This window comes from Patagioenas fasciata, chromosome 11 (genome assembly GCF_037038585.1).
Source record: "Patagioenas fasciata isolate bPatFas1 chromosome 11, bPatFas1.hap1, whole genome shotgun sequence".
In the NCBI taxonomy this organism is placed as follows: Eukaryota; Metazoa; Chordata; class Aves; order Columbiformes; family Columbidae; genus Patagioenas; species Patagioenas fasciata.
Genome location: NC_092530.1, coordinates 21,671,242 through 21,691,060, shown reverse-complemented (window position 1 = coordinate 21,691,060; position 19,819 = coordinate 21,671,242). Strand labels below are relative to the sequence as shown.

General features: G+C 49.3%; 2 protein-coding genes across 4 annotated transcripts in view; one reads left to right on the top strand and one right to left on the bottom strand.

Annotated features, from left to right (window-relative positions):
* Positions 1–4,249, top strand: part of ARHGEF6 (Rac/Cdc42 guanine nucleotide exchange factor 6) — a 38,937-nt gene extending 34,688 nt beyond the window's left edge. For all 3 annotated transcript variants that reach the window (XM_065846291.2, XM_065846290.2, XM_065846292.2), the window contains 5 exons: positions 70–163; positions 1,119–1,208; positions 2,011–2,110; positions 2,967–3,021; positions 3,651–4,249. In XM_065846291.2, coding sequence (XP_065702363.1) covers positions 70–163; positions 1,119–1,208; positions 2,011–2,110; positions 2,967–3,021; positions 3,651–3,791 — 480 coding nt within the window. In that variant the 3' untranslated portion in view covers positions 3,792–4,249. The remainder of the gene's footprint in view (positions 1–69; positions 164–1,118; positions 1,209–2,010; positions 2,111–2,966; positions 3,022–3,650) is intronic.
* A 6,395-nt stretch (positions 4,250–10,644) lies between these two features.
* CD40LG (CD40 ligand) lies at positions 10,645–17,226 on the bottom strand. Its single transcript, XM_065846809.2, has 6 exons — positions 16,931–17,226; positions 15,016–15,153; positions 13,724–13,769; positions 13,362–13,418; positions 13,019–13,081; positions 10,645–11,080 (listed from the first exon to the last, which is right to left on the bottom strand). Exons 1-6 carry the CDS (start codon positions 17,084–17,086, stop codon positions 10,710–10,712), a joined length of 831 nt encoding a protein of 276 aa, XP_065702881.1. The 5' UTR covers positions 17,087–17,226; the 3' UTR covers positions 10,645–10,709.
* Between the last annotated feature and the right edge of the window lie 2,593 nt (positions 17,227–19,819).

The following is a 19,819-nucleotide window of genomic DNA, read 5'->3' as shown; positions in this document are numbered from 1 at the left end:
CAGCTGTGCTGCTCGGCTGTTAGAACTGCGTTTGGTTCTGGTTAAACACAAGAGTGTGTTTCTTTATAGGATTCCAGCAAAAGTCCAAAAACAATGAAGAAGTTTCTTCCAAAAAGGAAAACTGAGAGAAAGCCATCTGATGAAGAGTTTGTTATTCGGAAAAGTAAGTGGTGTATTTTTCTCTTATTTTCGGAGGTTTCTGTGCGCTCAGTCACCTCCAGGGCACGTTGAGAACAGCCTTTCTTGCAGTGCAGGATGCACATTGTCAGCAAGCGCACATGGTGCTGAGCACAAGAGGCTTCTGGAGGCGCAGCGGTCCCCAGCCTCTGAGGTGTCCCCTCCCAGTTATGACTGCCGGCAATGCCACCACCCTCCTTGTGATGGCAAGCACAAGATCACGGGTTGTGAGTGGTCTTGTTCTGGTTACGAAGCCACGGAGCTACTTCCAAGTATTTAAAAGCTGCATTAAAACTGCTTATCAATGGTCATCAAAATGTGGCTAAGAGGTGGGACAAACCCTTACCTGGCCGTGCCACCAGGTTCTGGAATGGTTTCTATGGCAGTACCAGGGAACAAAACGTCCATGTCCCTGCAGGAGTGTTTACCTGCAAAGAGCAGTGTCCTGACAGCTCCCTGAAGTGGGGGAGCTGTTTCTTGGGGGGGACGTTTCTTGGGTGTTTTATAAGAAAGGCTGCTGCTGTGTACAGCCTGAAGGTCGGTTGTCTCGCTCAAGAAGATAGCGCTGAGATAAGGTTGGAAATGGACCCTTCACATTTGCAAGTCCTGCTCTGATGTGGCTGTACCAGGGGCTGCTTTGCCAACCCAGCTCTTGGGTATACCTGCATCTAAAGTCAGGCATGACCCTCCGAGTTTTGCTGAGATGAGCGGCTAGAAGTGCGTTTTCATATTGTGTAAACACAATGCGCAATGGCAAAGGATGTTGCAAAGCCCAGAAAATATAAAGGACCTCAAAAAAGGAATTAGGCAGAGTCTCAGAGATGGCGTCAGTCGAGGAAAAAACATGCTTTTCTCTTAGGGGACTTGGGAGGAAAGGTAGGGAGAGCTTAAGCCAGAGCACTTTGCTTTTTATGATAGCCCTCGCCTGCAATGTTTTACAGGTACTGCTGCGCTGGAAGAAGACGCTCAGATCCTGAAGGTGATCGAGGCATACTGTACCGGGGCAGGCTTCCAGCAAGCTCTCAGCTCAGGTGGGCACACAACCAGGTTATTTAGTTCTTACTCTGCCTGCAAAGCTGATAACCCCTCTGGGAAAAAACAAAACAGATGGTTGCATCATACAGCAATGAGACTCATGCTAGGAAACTGTGTGGTGTACAGTCTTCAAGATAAGGGAGCTTCATTTACCCGGTGGTTTAGTTGCCATTGTTTTTCTTCTAAACACAGAGAATGAAGCAGGTAGGAGGGCAGATGAGACACAGCTACTTCACCAGCACTTGTTAGGAATTAAGCAAACCTTGTCAGTGCCTGTGGCTGTCAGCACTGAAAACCTGATGGTAATCTCAGGTTGCATGTAGCTTTAGAAAGGAAGCATGAATATTATCTCTCAATCAGCTGCGTGTTTAAGAACAAGCTGCTTCATAAGAACCTATCTAACATCTTCAACTCTGAAAATATAACTATCATTGCTCATGAGATGTCAAATTAAATTACTGAACTATCAAATAATAGTACACTTAAAAAATGGAGGGCATGTTTCTTCTGAGAGCTCTTGACCCTGATCAAATTATTTTGTTTATAGGTCATGATGTAGCTTTAGGTGCAATGAGCACTCTTGAAAACTTTCCACTTGCCGCTTTAGCCCCAGGGCAGTGGTCCGTATAAGGCCACGTGTAGCTGTGGCAGCGAGCTGGTGGCTGCTGGAGTCCTCTTGTCCCCAGCCTGCCCCAGGCTCTGGAGGAGCAGGGAGATTGAGGGCTGCTGTCTCTGGAGCAGCGTAGGCATCAGAGAAAGTTTCCCTTTTTCTTCCTGATGAGTAATTCTTGTACACAGGCTCCCGCAAAGACTCCATCCCCCAAGTCCTTCTTCCTGAGGAAGAGAAAATCATCATAGAGGAAACACGAAGCAACGGCCAGACCGTCATGGAGGAAAAGTAAGTGTGGCTGCTCCCCACTTGCAGGTTCCCTTGTTGCTTTTTGGAAGGATATTAAAAATTAATGCACTTTCCCTCTGCAGAGGAGCAAGGCTGGTGTCACCGACTGCTGCCTTAGTCCTGGTGAGAACCACTGGGCTACTTCAGTTGCTGTTTTGTCCCTTTTGAAGAACATTTGCCTTCCCAGCTGCTCTGATGTGGCCATAGCCCTCTGGGACTCTGTGTGCTGGGTCCTAAGAGCAAGTTTGAGTCCCAGAGCTTACCCAGATGGAGCTAATGGGGTCAGGGCCACTGTTACCCCTTGGGAGCCTGTCTGGCACCCTGGCTGTGAGTGCTCCCAGCCTGTTGCGTAGCTTCAGTGTCTGGATGACCACATTGATCCACTCCTCCTTTTCTAACCCAGACAGCACATTCCTTTCATGCTTGGTTTTTTGTTTCTTTCTTTTTTTTTTGGTTTTTGTTTCTTTCAGCATAACCGCAAGGAATCAAGGCCATTTTACAAAAGATGCTCAGGCATTTCCAGTTTTAAAGTCATTGTTATTTATTGCAGTACCATAAACAAGGAAGCCAAAGCCACAGACCTTTGATAACTTAATGATAGCAGAACAATTGTTTTTCTTGAGTTTTTAAGAAAAGACGCCTGAATCTTGGACCAGTGGCCTATAAATGCTCCTGGGCTGTGTTTCCAGAGGTCCCTCACAGCCAGCAGTGACAGCAGCAGCCCAATGCTTGCAAAGCAGAAGCTGGAAGCGCCTTCCCCATCAGTGCCTCAGTCAAAAGAGCTCCCCTGCTATTGCTGTTCTGCTGCACTCCAGCTCTTTTCTTTAAATTTATTTTTCTGCATTTCTTTTTGCAGGAGCCTTGTTGACACGGTTTACGCACTGAAAGATGAAGTCAAAGAACTGAAGCAGGTAATTTAAGTAGGATTGTTTTTGGGGGGAGCCAGGCTGTACAGAGTCGTTGTCTTTGGTCAGTGCACAGGAAGTCTCACCGATGCTGGTCCAATCCTGCAGCTCCCTGACTCAGCGTTAGTTTTCTTCTGATTTAGCTCCCTGACTCAGCTCACCACACAGTCCCTTGAGCTTCAGGGCCAACAGGAGCAGTTGGTCTGTGTGGTAGCATGAAACTTTTCCTCTACTCTAAAAGCTCTTTCAACTTGACTGTTCATTTTATAGGGGTCTGGGGATACTAATTCTTGTAGACTCAGAGGAAATAGGTCATCCTCCTGCCAGCCCCAAACCTGGAGGTGGGAGAGACCACCCCAGGAGAACAGGGTCCTCCAACCCTAAAATCAGTTTTCCAGGAGGACGATTCTTCCTGCTCAAAGTCACTGGGACTTTCATGGAGATTTGTAAGGGAATAGGAGTCTACTTGAGCAGATCAGACCACAGGTAACCCATGTTTATCCTTGCAAGCTGGCATGTTCAGCCCCCCTGGTATTTCATCACCTCTGAGCCAGCAGGCAGCCAGGTGGGTAGAAGTACTGCATTGCCTAAAGTGCACTAACTGCATCTTTATTCCTTTATTTTTCACCTTGCAGGAGAACAAAAGGATGAAACAGTGTTTGGAGGAAGAGCTTAAATCTAGGAAGGACTTGGAGAAGCTGGTTAGAAGGCTGCTGAAGCAGACAGACGAGTGTGGCCGGGAGGACACAGGGCGCAAGTCATCCCTGATTGCCTGAATTTGGGAAGAAGCTGCTGGTGGTGGTGTGTGACCTCAGGTGTTTTTTTGGGAAGCGGAACTGGATCCTTTGCCTCTTCTTGCTCCTTGTTTTGTTGGTTTTGGAGATTTTGTTACCAAAAAAAAAAAAGGTCATAGAGAAAAAAATAGTTTTTCTTCCATCCAATAAGGAAATAAAGCAGAAACAATCACAGCTAAACCAGTAAGCAAGCGGTCCATGATTCACAATTCATCTGCAGCAACTAATACCTCATCGTACCTGCTACCGGGAGCAAATACAAACTCTGCTAATGATTGCCGCTCACAAAGAGTTTGGCAGCAGTTTCCTAGAGGAAGCTTAAGCACTTTTTAATGCTTTCATTCTTTTCAAAAGCACCGGTACCTATTTATTGAATGAAAACATTATTGAGGTGGCATTGAGCAGAAACCAAAAAAAAGCACCATGCTCCTCTTTTCAGATAATCACAACTGGGGAAGCTTTTCCCATCTACCTTCTTTTCCCCCCCCCACCCCATTAGTTGACTGTAGCGAACTAGAGCCCAGCAATACTGTGGTTCCCGTGTGGCCTTGATACTGATTAAAACGTGCAATTACCATGAAGACATTTGAACTCCTTGGGGAAGTGAGATCAGATCCGGAGCACCTGTCAGAGCACATGGGAAGGTCTGTAGCCCAGTACAGCTCACGATTAGTGCAACAGGTGACTGCTCTGCCCCTCCATCCCTTTTCTTATGCATGACCTATAACTCCTACCCCAGCTTTGTTTTCACCTTGAGTTGTCCACATATCCTATGAGTTTATAGTTTTGCTGTGCTTCCCCTTGCAGGACATGCTGTTTCTCTGTATGAAATGTAAACGCTGCTTGACAACAAAAGAACCCCCAAATGTTCTGGTTCCCTGCTCCTTCTACCAATGTTAGGGTCTCTGTTGCTCCTTCCCAAAGGCTGGGAACGTAGCCAATGGCCACTTCTCCCCCTATCACCCAAAGGGGCTTTCTGATAGGAGAAAGGAACTTTGACAAGAGCTGAAATGTTCCTGGGGCAAGGATGTGCAACACCCTTCCAGATCCCTGCACAGCTCCTCGACCACAGCACACAGGCAACATGCATATGTATCGGCTATCTTCATCTTATTTGGTGTTACACCCTAGTTTAGAACTGATGTTTTTTCCTTCCTTCCTTAGCAGCATTATAAAACTAGCCTTCTGTTAAAGTAAATAAGTCTGACGTATATCACAGGGCAGCGTGGTCCCAGGGTGTGCAGACACACCACAGCTTGTTACAGTCACACCATTACGTTGGTCATGAAGGACATCATAGAGGCAATAATTACAACTCTCTCCTTGCAATTAAAATTTAGCCAGAGCATAGCAAATGGTGTTTGGGGAGAGCTAGACTCCCAAACACAAGGAGTCTAAGAAGAAACCTTCCTTAAATCTGAGTTGTTTCTAGGACAAAGCAAGTCTTTTTTTCGCTCCGGCTATGTTTACCATCCCCAGAGCATCCCAGCCAGACAGCAGCTCTCCACATCTCCACCCAGGCACAGAGCTGAGCAGTTTGGGCACGAGTCAAGCCATACTGTGCTGGCTAATTGTTTTCCAGGATAACGACCTTTGCTGCTGTTCTGGGAACACTGTGCCCAGACACCCCATCACCGTCTGGTCCTGCTGCCTGCCTGAAGCTGGGCTGGGGACCAGGCTAGTAACGTGCAGCCAGTGCAAGGAAGCAAACCAAGGGCCATTTACACACCAAGGAGGGGGCTGAAATGTTTCCTCCCTGTCCCTCTGGTTTAGTTGAAACCCATGCTGTGTACATATGCATGTTCATAAGATGTAGTGTGATGGAGGACACACTGGGACTTCTTGGATTTGTCAAGAGCTAGAAGCCAAAAAAAAGACAAGAAAATAAAATAAAAAGGAAAAGAAGCCATGCCGGATGGACAGCAATGTTTCCATATTTACTTTGTTTACAGTGCTTTGTAAATAGGTTCCAGTGAGTCTGTCTTTAGATGGATGTTGTGTCAGCTGCCTTCCAATTTATCTTTGTCATGTAGGTTTATTTACTGTAACTACTTATGCAAGTTCAACTTTTCTAACATGTTTTTATTTTGGACAGTTTTTTAATTGACATTTTCAACAAATAAAGAAGGATTAAAAAAAAAAAAAAAAGATTGTTTCTTAGCTCTCGGTTCTGCTTCCTTTGTTCCCACCACCACAAAAGCAAAGCCAGTGCCTGCACTGGGCATCTCCCATTTGCTCAAAATGCCTGTGGCTGCCTTGTCCACCCTCTGATGTACTGGATGCTGGTAGGGATACTGGTGTGAATGGTGATGCTGGCACTTGCGTTGTTGCTCCCACCATCACCCAGACCTGCAGCAAGGAAGGGCACCTGGTCCCAAGGGAAAGAGAAGCATTTCTGTCCCTCAAACCCCACTTGCACTCTGGTAACAAGGGTGCTTTATGGAGAACAAGCTGCTCTCCCCTGCACCGGCAGGTTGCTGCAGATAAGTGACTTCCTGTCACTTCAAGCTTAAATTTTTTTTTTTTTTCTATTTTACTTTTTTTTCCTGGAGATTAGGTGTGGTGACAGGATTTCCTTTGGTCTACCGCTTGGACAAGACCTCTCCTGCATGCTGGTATTTTTAACTCTTCGGTAGAGACACACTGCGCTCTCGCCATGCAGCCACAGTGGGACGATCGAGGGTAGGAGGGACAGACCCTGCTCTCCCTCCCCAAACACAGCAGTTGGAGTGGGGAAAAAAATAAGTGAAAGAGAAACACTGTCCTGGGGTGCGTTGTGGAAAAACACTGAAGGGCTGTACCCAGGCTTGAGCACCCAGAGCCTGCGCTGGGCAGAAGAGCAAGAAGGAGGCATCCCAGGCTCATTTTGGAGGGACCATCTCCACTCCCAGGTCCACACCTTAACCACAGACCCTCCATCCTGCTCTTCTGCCAAGTATGGGGTCTTTTTGTCTCCCTCTCTTACACCAGCTCCCAAATCACCTGTGTGTGACCCAACTCCAAAGCAGGCACCGCCAGCATCCTCCAAGCAATGGAGTTTGGGTACAGATGACCATCAATGTGTATCAATGGGGAAAAAAAACAACCAACCAACACAAACACACACACACCAAAAAAACCATACACGAGACAAACAAACAAAACCCCCACACAAACAAATCGCAAAACCAACAGAACACTAAACCAGCAGCTTAACCTGTGCAGCCCAAACCATTGCTGCAGCTGGGGATGCCCTGGATGTGCCCATTCATGGTGGGCTGATCCCACCAACCACTCCAGCGTGACACCGCTCCACAGCATGAGAACCCCCAAACCAAAATGAGGGGAGAAGTCTCCCTGGCCCCCAGATGGGTGTGTGCAATGGGTTTAGCCTCCTAGAACAGATGGAGGCCCTGCCCTGACCAGGGGAAAGGGCTGTCACCAAGCAAGGGGTGCTGTGGTGAGGCTGGCACCAAGGCACACAGTGCCTAACTGGGAAGGGGATGATAAAAAGAAAGTAGTGCACGGGACAGGCTTGTCACCCGAGTGGCCACCGTGTACAGCCACGCAGCACACGGACAGCCATCCTCCAGACCCTGCTGCCCGTCAGCACTGAGCTCAGTGGCATGAGCTGGAAAAATCCCACTTGAAAACTTGTATCCCAATTATTTTTGAGGGGGAAAAAACAAAATAATAATTAATATATATATATATATATATTTCTCAGTGAGCTCAGTGTGCCTTGAGTCATGCAGATGACCATGCTGCTGCTTGCTCCTGCCGCTGCCCATCATACCTGTCCTGCCGGTGTTCCCTACATACTTGCAACCCTGTTGTCCCCTTCTCCCTTCTCTACTCAGAAAGAACAACAAAAATCGGTTCAGAAACCATAAAATCCACAGCTCTAGGCCCCACGTCAAGGGAAAAATCAATGTATTGACGACCTTCAAACTTTCCACGGGGAGAGGAAACCTGCGCCCGCCACGGCAGCGGGCAGGGGCCAGGGAGGAGAACAAAGCCGCTCGGGAGAAGGCCACAGCTGGATGATAGCAGCCACATCTCCTCCCCTCCCACACACCACCTCACATCTGAATCCCACGGGCTATTTTTGGCAAGCAAAGAAACAGAGGCAAGAAACAAAAGCCCCAGGAAAGGCAGCAGCACGGGTAGGGACTGGGCGAGGCAGCAGTTGGCATCTGCTGCTCTTGCTGCAGAAATTATTAAGCTGGTTTACGCCTTTTTTTTTTTTTCTCTTTAATTACTTTGCCCAACCACACATGAAAATCTATCTCTCCATATGATTTGCAGCTCTTGGATCTTCTCTCAGTGATTTGGGCCAGGGATTGCAGCCCAGCCCAAGCCCTCCAGCTCCTGGCCTCCAAAGCTAGGGGGCTGCAGGGCATTTCAAGACTGTGCACTGGTTGTGATTTCCCTTCACTTGTGACAAACAGCATTTCTGCTCCTGAAGGTTTGGGGCACCTGAGAATGGCCACATGCTCTCCTCTCTATCTGCACACTCCCAGGCACCTTTTTCCGTTTTCTCAGACCATGCTGGTTTGCACAGTCTTTAGTTTCTTCTGTGGCTCCCACCTGCACTTCTACCAGGCACCTCCCATGTCCCCTGCAGAGGTTTGGGGCTGTCCCACCACACCAGCTCTCCCTTCACAAGCCCAGCCCATGGGGTCTGGTCGGGTTTTTGCAGGGACCCACAGGAAGTAGCAACCACCCAGCCCATACCACCCCACCCACAGCAGTCACAAGATCCTACCTTGTGCAGTATCCATTCCTCTACTCCAGAGTCAAGATGTCGCTGCAGGTTCTATGTCCTCAGGGCAGTCAGGAATAGTCCTCTCCCAGCCAGCTGTCCTGAATCCCCTTAAATTAGCCCCACCCCTCTGCTCCACAGCTGCGCTGGGTGCTCCAGCCCTGGTGCCTTGCTGCCTTTCCAGGACAGGGGGTGGCTCTGTTCCCTCTTCCAGCCAGAATGCCCCCAGCACTGCCTGCCTCTGGCACCCCAACATGCCCCAAGGAGTGGGGTGGGATGGCTGCCCCCAGAGGCTTTTGAGACTGGCTATACCCACTGTGTCCCCCAGTGCCACCCCACTGCCCTCTCACTACCTGGACCCCAAGTGGGACACTGGGAAATCCCAACCCAGGGCTGAAAAGAGTGAGCAGCGTTCAAAGCCTACAAAGCGTTATGCCTCTTAATTCATAAATTGTATTAGTTGTACAGTGACAGTGGATTAAACCTCACACCCAGGAAGGGGGAACCACGAACTTTGAAATATGTAGCAAAACACAGCTACAGCCATGCACAGTCCCTTGGCACGCAGCCCCTCTCTTAAATGTAAGATGGTTTTAGTTAAATAAATTGTTTTTATATATGGTGTCAGGCAAAAGTGGTCGAAGTTAGGCTGTCTTGGAGAACAGCCAACAATTACATATTAAATTATAGTAAAACCAGACTTGCTCTGAGCTCTCCTCTACTGCGTTTGCGAGGGGAGCCATTCCAGGCGCCCAGCACTGCGATGAGCTGTGCAAAGGCTGATCTGTCCATCCACTCGGTCACTGTATTAGGACCAGACCTGCAGCCTCCAGCCAAGCAAGCTGTAAGGATTTGTGCAAATCTGAAAGCTCTTCCACTTGCAAACCTGTTGGCTTCCAAACTTTTGCACTCTGACAGCTGTGACCTATATAAGCAAATGCTCCAGGCTTGCCACCTTCAGCATCTTTAGATGCTTTTAAAATATGCTGCATCAACATCCTTGTGCCCTGCTGTTGCTCAGCTCACCCCCACTGCAGGCCAAGCTGCAGAAGAGGGTTGGAGAGATCTCAGTGTGCAGTGTCATGCCCAAAAGGGGGTCCTGCCCATCTGCACAGGCCTGCTGTCCTGGAGCTCCAGGAAAAGTACTGCTGTGGGTGCATCCTCATTGAGGACAGCCAGAAGATGCTCTGTACAAGCACCTTGGAGGGCTTGGGAAGAAGCAGTTGGTTCCACCACCCTCATGCTTTCCTGGTCCTTCTCCCAGGGCAGGAGTGGTCTCAGGAGAGGAGGCAGGTCCAGACTTGGTGGTGGTGGCCAGTGCCCTTTCCACAGAGGAGTGAAATGGTCCACAGGCAGAGGTTTGTACACCTGCAGTGGTGGGAGGAGGACAATCCAGCAAGAGGATTTGGAACACCAAGAGCGGAGCACTGCTGATGACTTACCCGTATTCTGGCTTGAAATCAGCAGTCCCTCCTCAGCCACTGATCGCCCCTCTGATGCAGGGTGATCATAACTGGGTGTGAAACTCAGCCAAGGCCGTGTCACCCTAAGCAAGAAGGCTGGTTGAGCTTTGTAGATAGGCATGGGTGGAAAAAAGGGAGTTCTCAAGATCAAACAGACAGTTATGGTGGCAATGATGCATCACCAGCAGCTAGCACGTAAGGTCAGCACTTGGCTGATTGATTCGTTTAGAGGAGACGTTCCTAAGCCTTTTAATGTTTTTCCATTGGTGTTTTGTAAGCAGATTGGTATGGGAGATATGTATGAACCTAGCTTGGCTGGAGCATCCTGAGCCGTCCTACGTTGTTAGGAAAGAGACGTTGAACATACAGTTTGCTAAATAAAGCTCCTGTGACATAACGGGGACATGCACCCTGCCAGGCATGCCAGGCATGGCGGACCCAGACACACAACAGCAGCATGTACCAAACTGTTGGCAATTAAAGAAAAAAGCAAAGTGCAAACAACAATAGCTTCAAACTTTTTTCCATTTGTATTCTCAAGGCCCCTTGGCCTTCATTAATAAATAACAAAATATACAAATTAAGAAACATGAAAGCCAAAGAGGCAGAGGAACATAAATACGGGAAACAGGGAAAGCCACTTTGCTCAACAAAGTCAGGCTGGATCCCCAGCTTGGGGCAGCCTCCTCCTCGCTACAGCTTGAAGATGCCGAAGTAGTTGCCGCCATGGTTGTAGTTCACTCGTGTTGAGTCTGTCACATTGACAAAGACCATGTCGCCTTCCCGGAGCTCGAAGATGCCTCCTACCCGGATGGACTGGAGGTCACAGTGAGCCTTGGAGGTGCTGTGTGTGTCTAGTCCCTTCAGCAAGAGCCGATCCTCTTCCATGGGGAGATACAAATAAATATAGAGGGTGAAGGGTGCTGGAGTCACTGACTTGGTGCAGAAGCTGACTTGGGAGTAGACGTAATATAGCCCTGCTTCCTTCACCTTCAGTTTCCCCTCCTGATAGGATATCGAGTTGTTGTTCATGGGGCCGTACATCGTTGTCTTCCATTCTAGCACTGCAGGGGAAAACCATGGCAGATGAGCTGGGAGAAGACATGCAGTTTGGCAGATTGATTTTGGGGGGACACCCCACAGACATGTGGCGTCACAGCCTCTGTCTGCTGCAGAGTGCGGGAATGAGTCCTACCCACCCCAGGGCACCATCCCCAGCCCAGGGAAGCAGGGTCCCCTTTCATGAGGCCAGGACATGTTTAACCCATGTTTCTGGTCCCTGGCCTTGACACTCTTGAATTGATTATGTGAGGGGAGGAGCATTTTGCTTCCTTCATCTAAGCAGGTGGAAATGGTGGAGGAATGCACACCATTTTCACCACAGGCCAGACACCCCCATGTCCACCCCTGTAGGGTTGCTATCTCCATGGCCTTCTGAGCCATCAGAGCACTGCCAAATCACACTGCAGCTCCTCTCCCATCCCAGCTTTTCCAGACTTGGCGCTGCATTTCCTCCAAAGTGCCTCTTCCACTTGGCTTCTAGAGGAGAGACTTTGCCAAGAAAGCGCAAAAATCATTGTCCCAGAGTATTGGTCCCTGGCAGGGTCGAGTGTTGGAAGAGTTTTGCATGGCACGTGCTGCCTCCCCCTACCATGACCTCTGCCCATGCAGACCTGCCCTAGGCATGGCTTTTGGGACACTGTTGGTGTCATCAGAGTTGCTCATGAACACACGCTCCCACTGAAGCCAGCACAGGTAAGTCAATACAACACCAGGACACCATGGTCGTGGGAACTGAGCTCAGCCACGACCTCTGGAAGGGATTTTGGACCTCTGCCTTCCCCAGCCTACAGACATTTGCAAGAACATCGGGGTGAGCAATGCGACTCCGTGGGGAATAACTGGTTTGACTGTCCCAGCCTAGAGTGCCAGTTTCCATAATGGGGTGGCACAGGCGGTCCTAGGGGCGCCCGGGAGCCTGTGGTCCCTGCCCATGCATCCCATGGGGACATTTCCTCTGTGCCCAACTGCCAAGGCACAGGGCTGAGCTCCAGGCAGTTTCCCCTCTCTGGGCAATTTCAACTTGCTCTAAAGGCTCAACAAGCACTTAAGGAAAGAGGTTTAAAATGCAGTGAGTTTCTTACTCCTTTGATCTTATCTAACACTAAGCTTTCCACAAGTAGACTGAGCTCTGGGTGAAATGCTGCGTCAGAGATGGAAAGAGCAGTTGCTGATTACTGGCAGTTACTCCAGAATTAAATCAAAAGTGGTCAGATTGTGAAATCCTTGACAGACTGAGAGATTCACTTTGCAAGCTCTTACTCGTTTCAGCAGGATTGCTTTTGCAGGATGTCCCTGAACTAAGGCTGTGCTGGGGGACAGAGCTGAGAGAGCAATCACCACCTGTGCAGAGGGATGCACAAATGCAAATGGACTCATGTGTGTTTCTCAAACCTAACATGGTCACGGCTGTGAAGAGGTGCAGCTTGCCTAAATCGGTTTGGAGCTATCTATGTTGTGACTGTAAAGTCATCAGTCAGCCCATATTGCTACCAGAACCACTACAGGTGAGAAGATGATTAGATCAGCAGACAGAATATTCCACCAGAGCCCTACTGCAGCAGTCACCCCAGCGAGACATGCCCAGGAGAGCCAAAGCATTACACTTTGAATCCAAAAGAAAAGTGAGAGGTTGGTTCCCTTAAATATGAAGAGAGTTTTCTGCTCACAAAAAACACTTTCAAGATGAAGCCATTGTGATGCATATCCAGGAATGCAAGTATAAGGCTACTGAGGATGGCCAGCATGGGAAGCATGTGGCACAGGTGCACATGGTGACGTGACCACTGGGAGGTTTGCTGTGCCTTGGGGACACGCTTTTATGCTGGAGTTGTATTGTCGTGTCCCTGTCCTTACAGAGCCATGGGGCAGGACTACACGGTCCGTCCGGGGGATGCACACTGGCTCCCTGGCCAAAGCAGTGCCCAGGGGGTCTGTCTTACCTGAGACTGTCTTCTTGTTCTCCTGAATTGCCAAGTGGGCTGCGATCGGCTGCCTCTTCTCCACTGTAATTTGGAAAGGCCAGTGTTATCGATGCCTTGGCACCCGCTGTCCCTCCCTGGCACAGCTCCTCTGCAGGGACCGCGGCGCCTCCCACCCCTTCTATGGGCCAAATCCAGCTCGGAGACACAGTCTCCAGAGTTTCCCTAGCTTTGAGTGAAGCAGGATCTCAGCAAAGATCCTCAGTTGCCTTCAGGATGGAGCTTCTGAGAGATAAAGCCTGTGGAGGAGTCTGTGCCACCTTGCCTGCCGTGGGAGCAGGACTTGGATGTGCCTGTCCCTTACCTGCCACAGATGTCACATTCTTTTGCGTTGGATGGGGATGCTCACGGTGCTCATGGCCTGCAATGCAAAAAGGCCACAGACTTAATTTTGGATTCATTTCCATCACCGTCAGGCAATGTGGCAGCCAGAGCCACCTGCCCTGGTGAGACAGCCATGCCCAGTGCTCTCATCTGCCATCCGCATGCCATGCACAGTCCTACCCCCATGGGCATGTTTCAAACCCTGATCCCATCCCCTGTCCCTGTGCCGTGCCCTGGGGCATCAGCAGTCTGGTATAGGGTGAAGGAAACCCCTTCCCAGGCCAACCTACTCCTCCTGCCCCCAACAAGCCACAGGTGCACTGGTGGCACCAGGAGACTCACCTCTCTGCATTTCAAACTTGGGTGGCCCCTTGCTGGCCCCTCCGTCCTGAAACAATAGCAAAAATATATGGGTTTGTTTGTTTGTTTGTTTGTTTTAACATGTACAAATCAATTATTTTGAAAGCGTCTGTGTAAAGAATGCTCTGGTCACTGCTCAGGTTGGTGCTGTTTGGCCCCAACACCCCTGCCAGCTCTTGGCAGGGGGTACCCAAAGCCACAGAGTCCCTCCCCATTACTTTCCCCAGCATCCTATATGGCCATGGGTTTACCAGCTGTATGCAGCAGGTGGTTTGTAGGGTTCATGAACTTAAATTTTATGTAATTAAAATGATGTAATAGGGAAAGTTATTTGAAAAAAATTAAAAGACACAAACAAAGCCCCCCCTATTTTTAATTTAAAGCCGTATCAAAGGCACCATGCTGTAGATGCCACCCAGTAAGGTAGGCGCATCCCTGGCCCTACAAGAGGGGGATTTTTAGGACTGCTGAGCAGGGCCCATTACAAATACGATTTTCTACTGTCGGAAACCTGAAGGTTTAGCTGAGAATTTTGATGCCATCAGGCACTGACAGCAAGGCAGAAAGGTCCCTCTGGCCAGCACAGCCCCTCCTAAACAGCAAATTCAAGGGGCTGAGCAGGCTGAGAATACCTCGTCCCTGGCTGGGCAGCCCTCACCCACTCCAGGAGGACATTGCAGTGCAGGTTGGCTCCTTTGCACCCAAACATGAGGAGCTGCTGCATTGTCTGGAGATGCCATTCTTGAGCCCCTGGGGTGGCATCTGCACAGCATCCTCCTGCTCCAGCTGCTGGGAGCCCTGTCACCTGGCCCAAACCCTACACCATCATTGACACCTGGGAAAAGTGGCCATGAAAGTGCTCCCAGCAGCCGGTAGCCAGAAGCGTCCTCACAGCCACCTGGGGCGGGGTCAGAGCAAAGTACCAGACAGCAGAAAATCAGCATTTTTCAGACTGAGATTGAACCCAGAGCCAGGGTGGGTGCAGCTCCATCCTTCCCACCACAAGCCCTGAGCATCCCTTGGCATGCTGCAGCTGGATGTGCTCTGACCAAGGCCGTTTAGAGAAAATAATGGATGAGATTTCCCAGTGATGTCAATATAATGTAAATATATAGTGCTAAAAAGAATACAGTGTAAAAAGAGGCATATGTTAGGCAGCCTCAAGATAAAGGGCACCCATGGTTTTAAAATAAAGCTTGAGGTGAAGCTCCGTGTGTGCTTGGGAGCCCCCCTCCACCTTCAGCAGGGTCTTTATCTGCCTAACAGCGATGTACCTTGCACTGGAGGTCCTGGAAACCCTTTAAAATCTTTTCACAGTCCAATAATGTCGACTTCTGACCTTCTGCTGTCTGACATTTCTGTACTTTCCTCAGGAAGATGTAATCTTCATTTAGGCTCAGCACCTCTTCCATCTGCCGGCAGGGGAGAGAAGAGAGGACGAAAGGGATGTTAGTGGGAAACATGCACCAGCCCGTACCAGAGCCCTGCTCTATCCCTGCCAGCAATAAATCGGAGCCTGGAAAACTCAGTGTTGGTTGCTCAGCATCAGGATGAGCCAAGCAGACACACTCCGGGTACCCAGTGCTCCCACAGAATCTGCACCTGCATCCGCCGGGAACGGCATCCGCAAGGCTGAACCTGGTCGGCAGCGCTGGATGGGAGGAGGATTGCTCCTAATCCCATTCCTATTTTCTATCACCTTGATAATGAATTTAAATTTCCCACTCTACTTTTCCCAGAAGGCAGGTGGCAAAAATCCCCTCCGTCTGCATTTACAGACAGCAGCGCAGAAATCTTAGCGAGTGGCCCCAGCGGGCAGCTGGGATGCCCACTCAGCCCCACAATGCTCTGACCATGCTGGCTGGCTTTTCGCGTTTTTTCAGCTGGCTTAGTGACTAAAAGAGATGCCAAGAGATCAGAATGATTGGTCAGTTGGGGCTGAATTCTGCCAAGAGCTTCGGGTTAAAAAAAAAGAGAGGGATAAGAATTTAGAAAGTTGAAAAAAAGAATAATTTATATATATACATATACACACATATATATACAGATTTATTTTTTAAATGGCACCTGGTTTTTTTTTTTAAAAAAAGCTAAACAGTAAAGAGAAGTGCAGACGGACATGAGGACACACAGCCTGGCAGAGTGCTTGGTGCAGGCAGCGCTGGGATGGGTTTGAAGCCCTTTCGTGAGCTCTGAGGCAGCTGAAATCCTTCTGCCACCCATGACTGTGCTTCAGCTGCCCCGTACCATCTGCCACAGCCCTGTGCAGTCACGTTTCGATGTGCTGGGGATCCACTACTCTCCACTTTGCCTCAGGCTGCAATCGCCATGCAGCGAAGTCCTCTCTGTCCCCCTGACTTTTAAGCCCCTCTAGCTCAGGATTGCTCTCCAACCCTTGAAGATCAGCAGTCGCCCGCTTACATTTCTATTTAAGTTGAGACAACACGTTTAAAAATCAGCGATGATCTTATCTTTGTATCTGATAAGAAGTCATTTGGAGTTTTAGATGTATTTCATTTCTTTTGCTGGTAGTCTTTGCTAGTTTGGAGGAAAGTAACTTTAGGTCGGAGATTTTAAGCATCGAGCGGTGAGACTGCAGTCATGGCAACCTCAAAACCAGCTTTTCGGTTTTGGATTTTGTTAGTAAATATTGTCCTGTCTATGGGACAGGACTTCAATATTGTGTAGCTTCAGAAAAAAAGACAAAGAACTAAGATCCACTCTTTTCTTCCCTAAACAGAAAGAGAGCATCTGAAGTGGGATGTTGGTAAAATTCATAATGCAAACACTAAAAAAAATTTCATTTCTAGACCCCCTTGTCCTCACCATTAATGTCGCAGCGCTGCCAAATGTTATGGCACCAGAAAAACCACCAAAAAGCCTAAAATAGCCGTTTGTGTGTTTAAGCCACACTATCTTCTTCCCAAACTGGCCATCAGCCATTAGCAGCTCTTATTGATTGATCCTTTCTCATTTTGCTAATGAAAGGAACAGATCTCTTCCTCAGTACACATCTCAGTGGCAAATTAAAGCAGAAACTAGAATGTGGGTTTAATAAATGCCACTCCCGCATCCATCCAGTGGCCAGCATCACCTATCATGTTCATCCTTTTGCTGAGCACATCTCATCACGGCTGAAAGTAAATCGCTTTAGCAATCCAGCAGAGACAACCCTATTTCTGCGCTTACCTTATCCATCTTCATGTGAAGATACAAACAGAAGAGTACAGTCCCAATTGTCTGTGCCACCATAAATACAGCGAGGAAGCCCATGAACATTTTCATGGTGCCGGGTGAGGTGCCGCTGATGGGTCGAGGTGTTGCAGGGCTGTAAGTTTCGTTCATCCTCTGTGCTCGTTGCTGAGGTTCCTCCAAATGCGCTGCTTGCAAGTAGCATGAGAACTGTTGTGTGAGCAACCGCTGCTCAAGGGATACAGGTTGCAGCAACCTACACTTCCTGGAAAAAGCTCTTCGTAGTGGGTAGGTTTGTTCACTACCATGTCCCACAACAAAAAAAGGTTGCTTAGACTTTCTTCTCTAGTGCACTTCCATGCTTTTTCCTACTGTTCTACCAGAAGCAGAGAAAGGTTCTTATTCCATATATTCATATTTGCCCCTGAAACACTCCAAACTATGCCCTGGTGGTTTTTCCTGCTGCGAATGAAAGTTTCAATGGCAAATTGTCTTCAAAGAAATGAAGACCACGAATACACAGACAGAGATGCTGAAAAGCACTGTGGGCTGCCAGGGGCAAGGAAGCACTCGGAAAGTTGATTGTTTCTTGAAAGGGGAAGAAAGGCTTTTGGTCCCTCTGCTTCCTTCACGAGAAGGATCATTTTGCAGTGAAGATACTTGGCTGAGGCAAGTGGGCTATGCTGGTTTCTGGCGTTCCCTTGTGCTCCCCATAAGTAAGGTCTCTGCCTGGGGAGGCTGGATGACGCTGGAGAAAGGACCAGCTCTGTGGGCACTGCAGCCCTAGTGTGGGCACATCTTTCACGCTCCTCAACAGACAGTGGGATTTTTGGTCTTGGTGCTTGGTCATCACTTTGGAGAGACAAGTTTTAAGCAGCTTTCTTGGTATTCTGCTGAGGTACTCACCCTGTACCCAAGGGGACAAGTCATCTCAGACCCTGTCCCCAACTTAGCCATGTTACCTACATCTATATATTTGGGCATGACAAGAGCTGTTGGGGTTGCTGGGCACTCCTGCCAGCTGCTGACCTCCCAACATCACCTTCATGCAACTTTGGGCATCCCGTGCCCCCTGTATGCCCCCACACCTCTCAAGCCAGCAGCAGGGAGGCAAGGCCCTGCCCCCAAGTTCTTCAGGTATCTGACATTTGTGTGGCCATGCACCACCGATAAAATAATTGAGGGTAAATGCAGAGGGGTCCTCACTGCTTACAAGCAGCCAGGCTTCCTTTTCTCCATGGAAAGAGGATAGATCTGTGTTTCTGTTGGGGTGCAGAGGAGGAGGGCTGTGAGGCTGTACTGTGAGGAGGGCCAGGACACTGGTTTGAAGGCAGCCACCAAGCCATCATGTAAAGTTGTTTTGAAAGCAGCATTCTAAAGGCGATGCTCTTATCAGATGTGCATGCAGCAGATATAGGGTTGGATCCTGCTGAAAGCACAGGTTGCTGAGCAGGGCGCTGCTCGCCAGCAGCTCCAGGAGAGGAGGGCACACAGCATCTTGCCAGGGTTGCTCAGAGCCTTGCAGGATGGAATCCAGCCTTCGCTTTTGCTATCTAACCACTCTCGCATCCTGTCCTGTGTGGTTAGGGTGCTCTGAGCTGCAGATGCAAAAGCTGGTAACAAAGCACAAGCATCTCTGCAAACATATTAGCGTTTGACCTTATCAGGTCACTGCGTTCCTAAATATAGCATCCAAATCACAAGTGTGGGATGGCATCAGGGTCTTCATGGGCAGCAATTCAGTGGCTGGGCAGACGACAGCCTGTGGCCAAGGCCCTGGCTGGTGCTCTGGAGTTACATAATTCCTTGCCGTGTGGCAACTGTCACCTTCCCTAGCTGAGGGAGCTTTAGGATGGGGCTTCCAGTTCCAGAGGCAGCCCACCAGTGACACTTTGCTTTCTAGAGAAACAAGTGTCCCTGGGGTTCCTGCCCCTATGTGCCCATGTCCCAAGGGCTGCCTTGCACTACAGCTCACGGGGGCTTCCCAGCACCCACAAGAGCATCCTCCTGGCAGCAGCTGGGGATGCAGGGAGTTGGGTGGCAAAAGGGGGGCCCCTTAGCATCGCTGGGTTTTGGACCTGATCCCTTGGGCTTTCAGACCTGTTATGCATGGGACCAATCCCACACACAGCCTGGGGGCACTGCCAAGCCACTGCTTTTAGTCATTTTGTCTTAAAATTTGCTTTATCTTTGAAAAGGCTGGCCCTGGCCCCCTTGCAGGGCTTTGGTCTGACACCAAGCTCCTACACACCATGCCTGTCATTATGAGCTTACCACAGCTAAAAGGTCATACCATGGTGGACATGCCCAAGAAGAACCCACACAGCTGAGGGCCATGAGGCCACAGGAGGAAGCAGCATCCACTCCCCAAAGTCCTCACCCCGTGCCTCAGCCCCATACCACTCACCAGCATTTTCCAGGGCTCTTCGGAGTTTTCTCTGAATTTGACGCTCACATTTTGGGGAAGTCTCTACATGAGAAGCAAAACGACATGAGAAGACATCACATAATACTTTCCCCGAATCCTGAGTGTCGGGACTGAGAGGCAGCTGATAATGTGTGAAACCACAGCAACGAGCATTGCAGAGAGCAACAAGGGAGGTTTTACACAGCTATTCCTGAGCCCTGGCTGTCCTCGGCAGACAAAACCTTTTCAAAGCTGTTTCTGGATAGCCACCCCTCACTATTTCACTGAAATGAGAAGAATTTGTAAGTAAAATGCCAGAAAGCCCAAGCACATCACCAGTCCCATTGCATGCACCTTGCTGGGGAGACCAGAGCTGGTGGAAGCCTTGGATGGGCTGCCAGGTTCAGCGAGGAGGAAAAGGCTCTGATTTTGGGTACCCAGCACAAAACATCACCGGACGGTTGGACATATTATGCAGC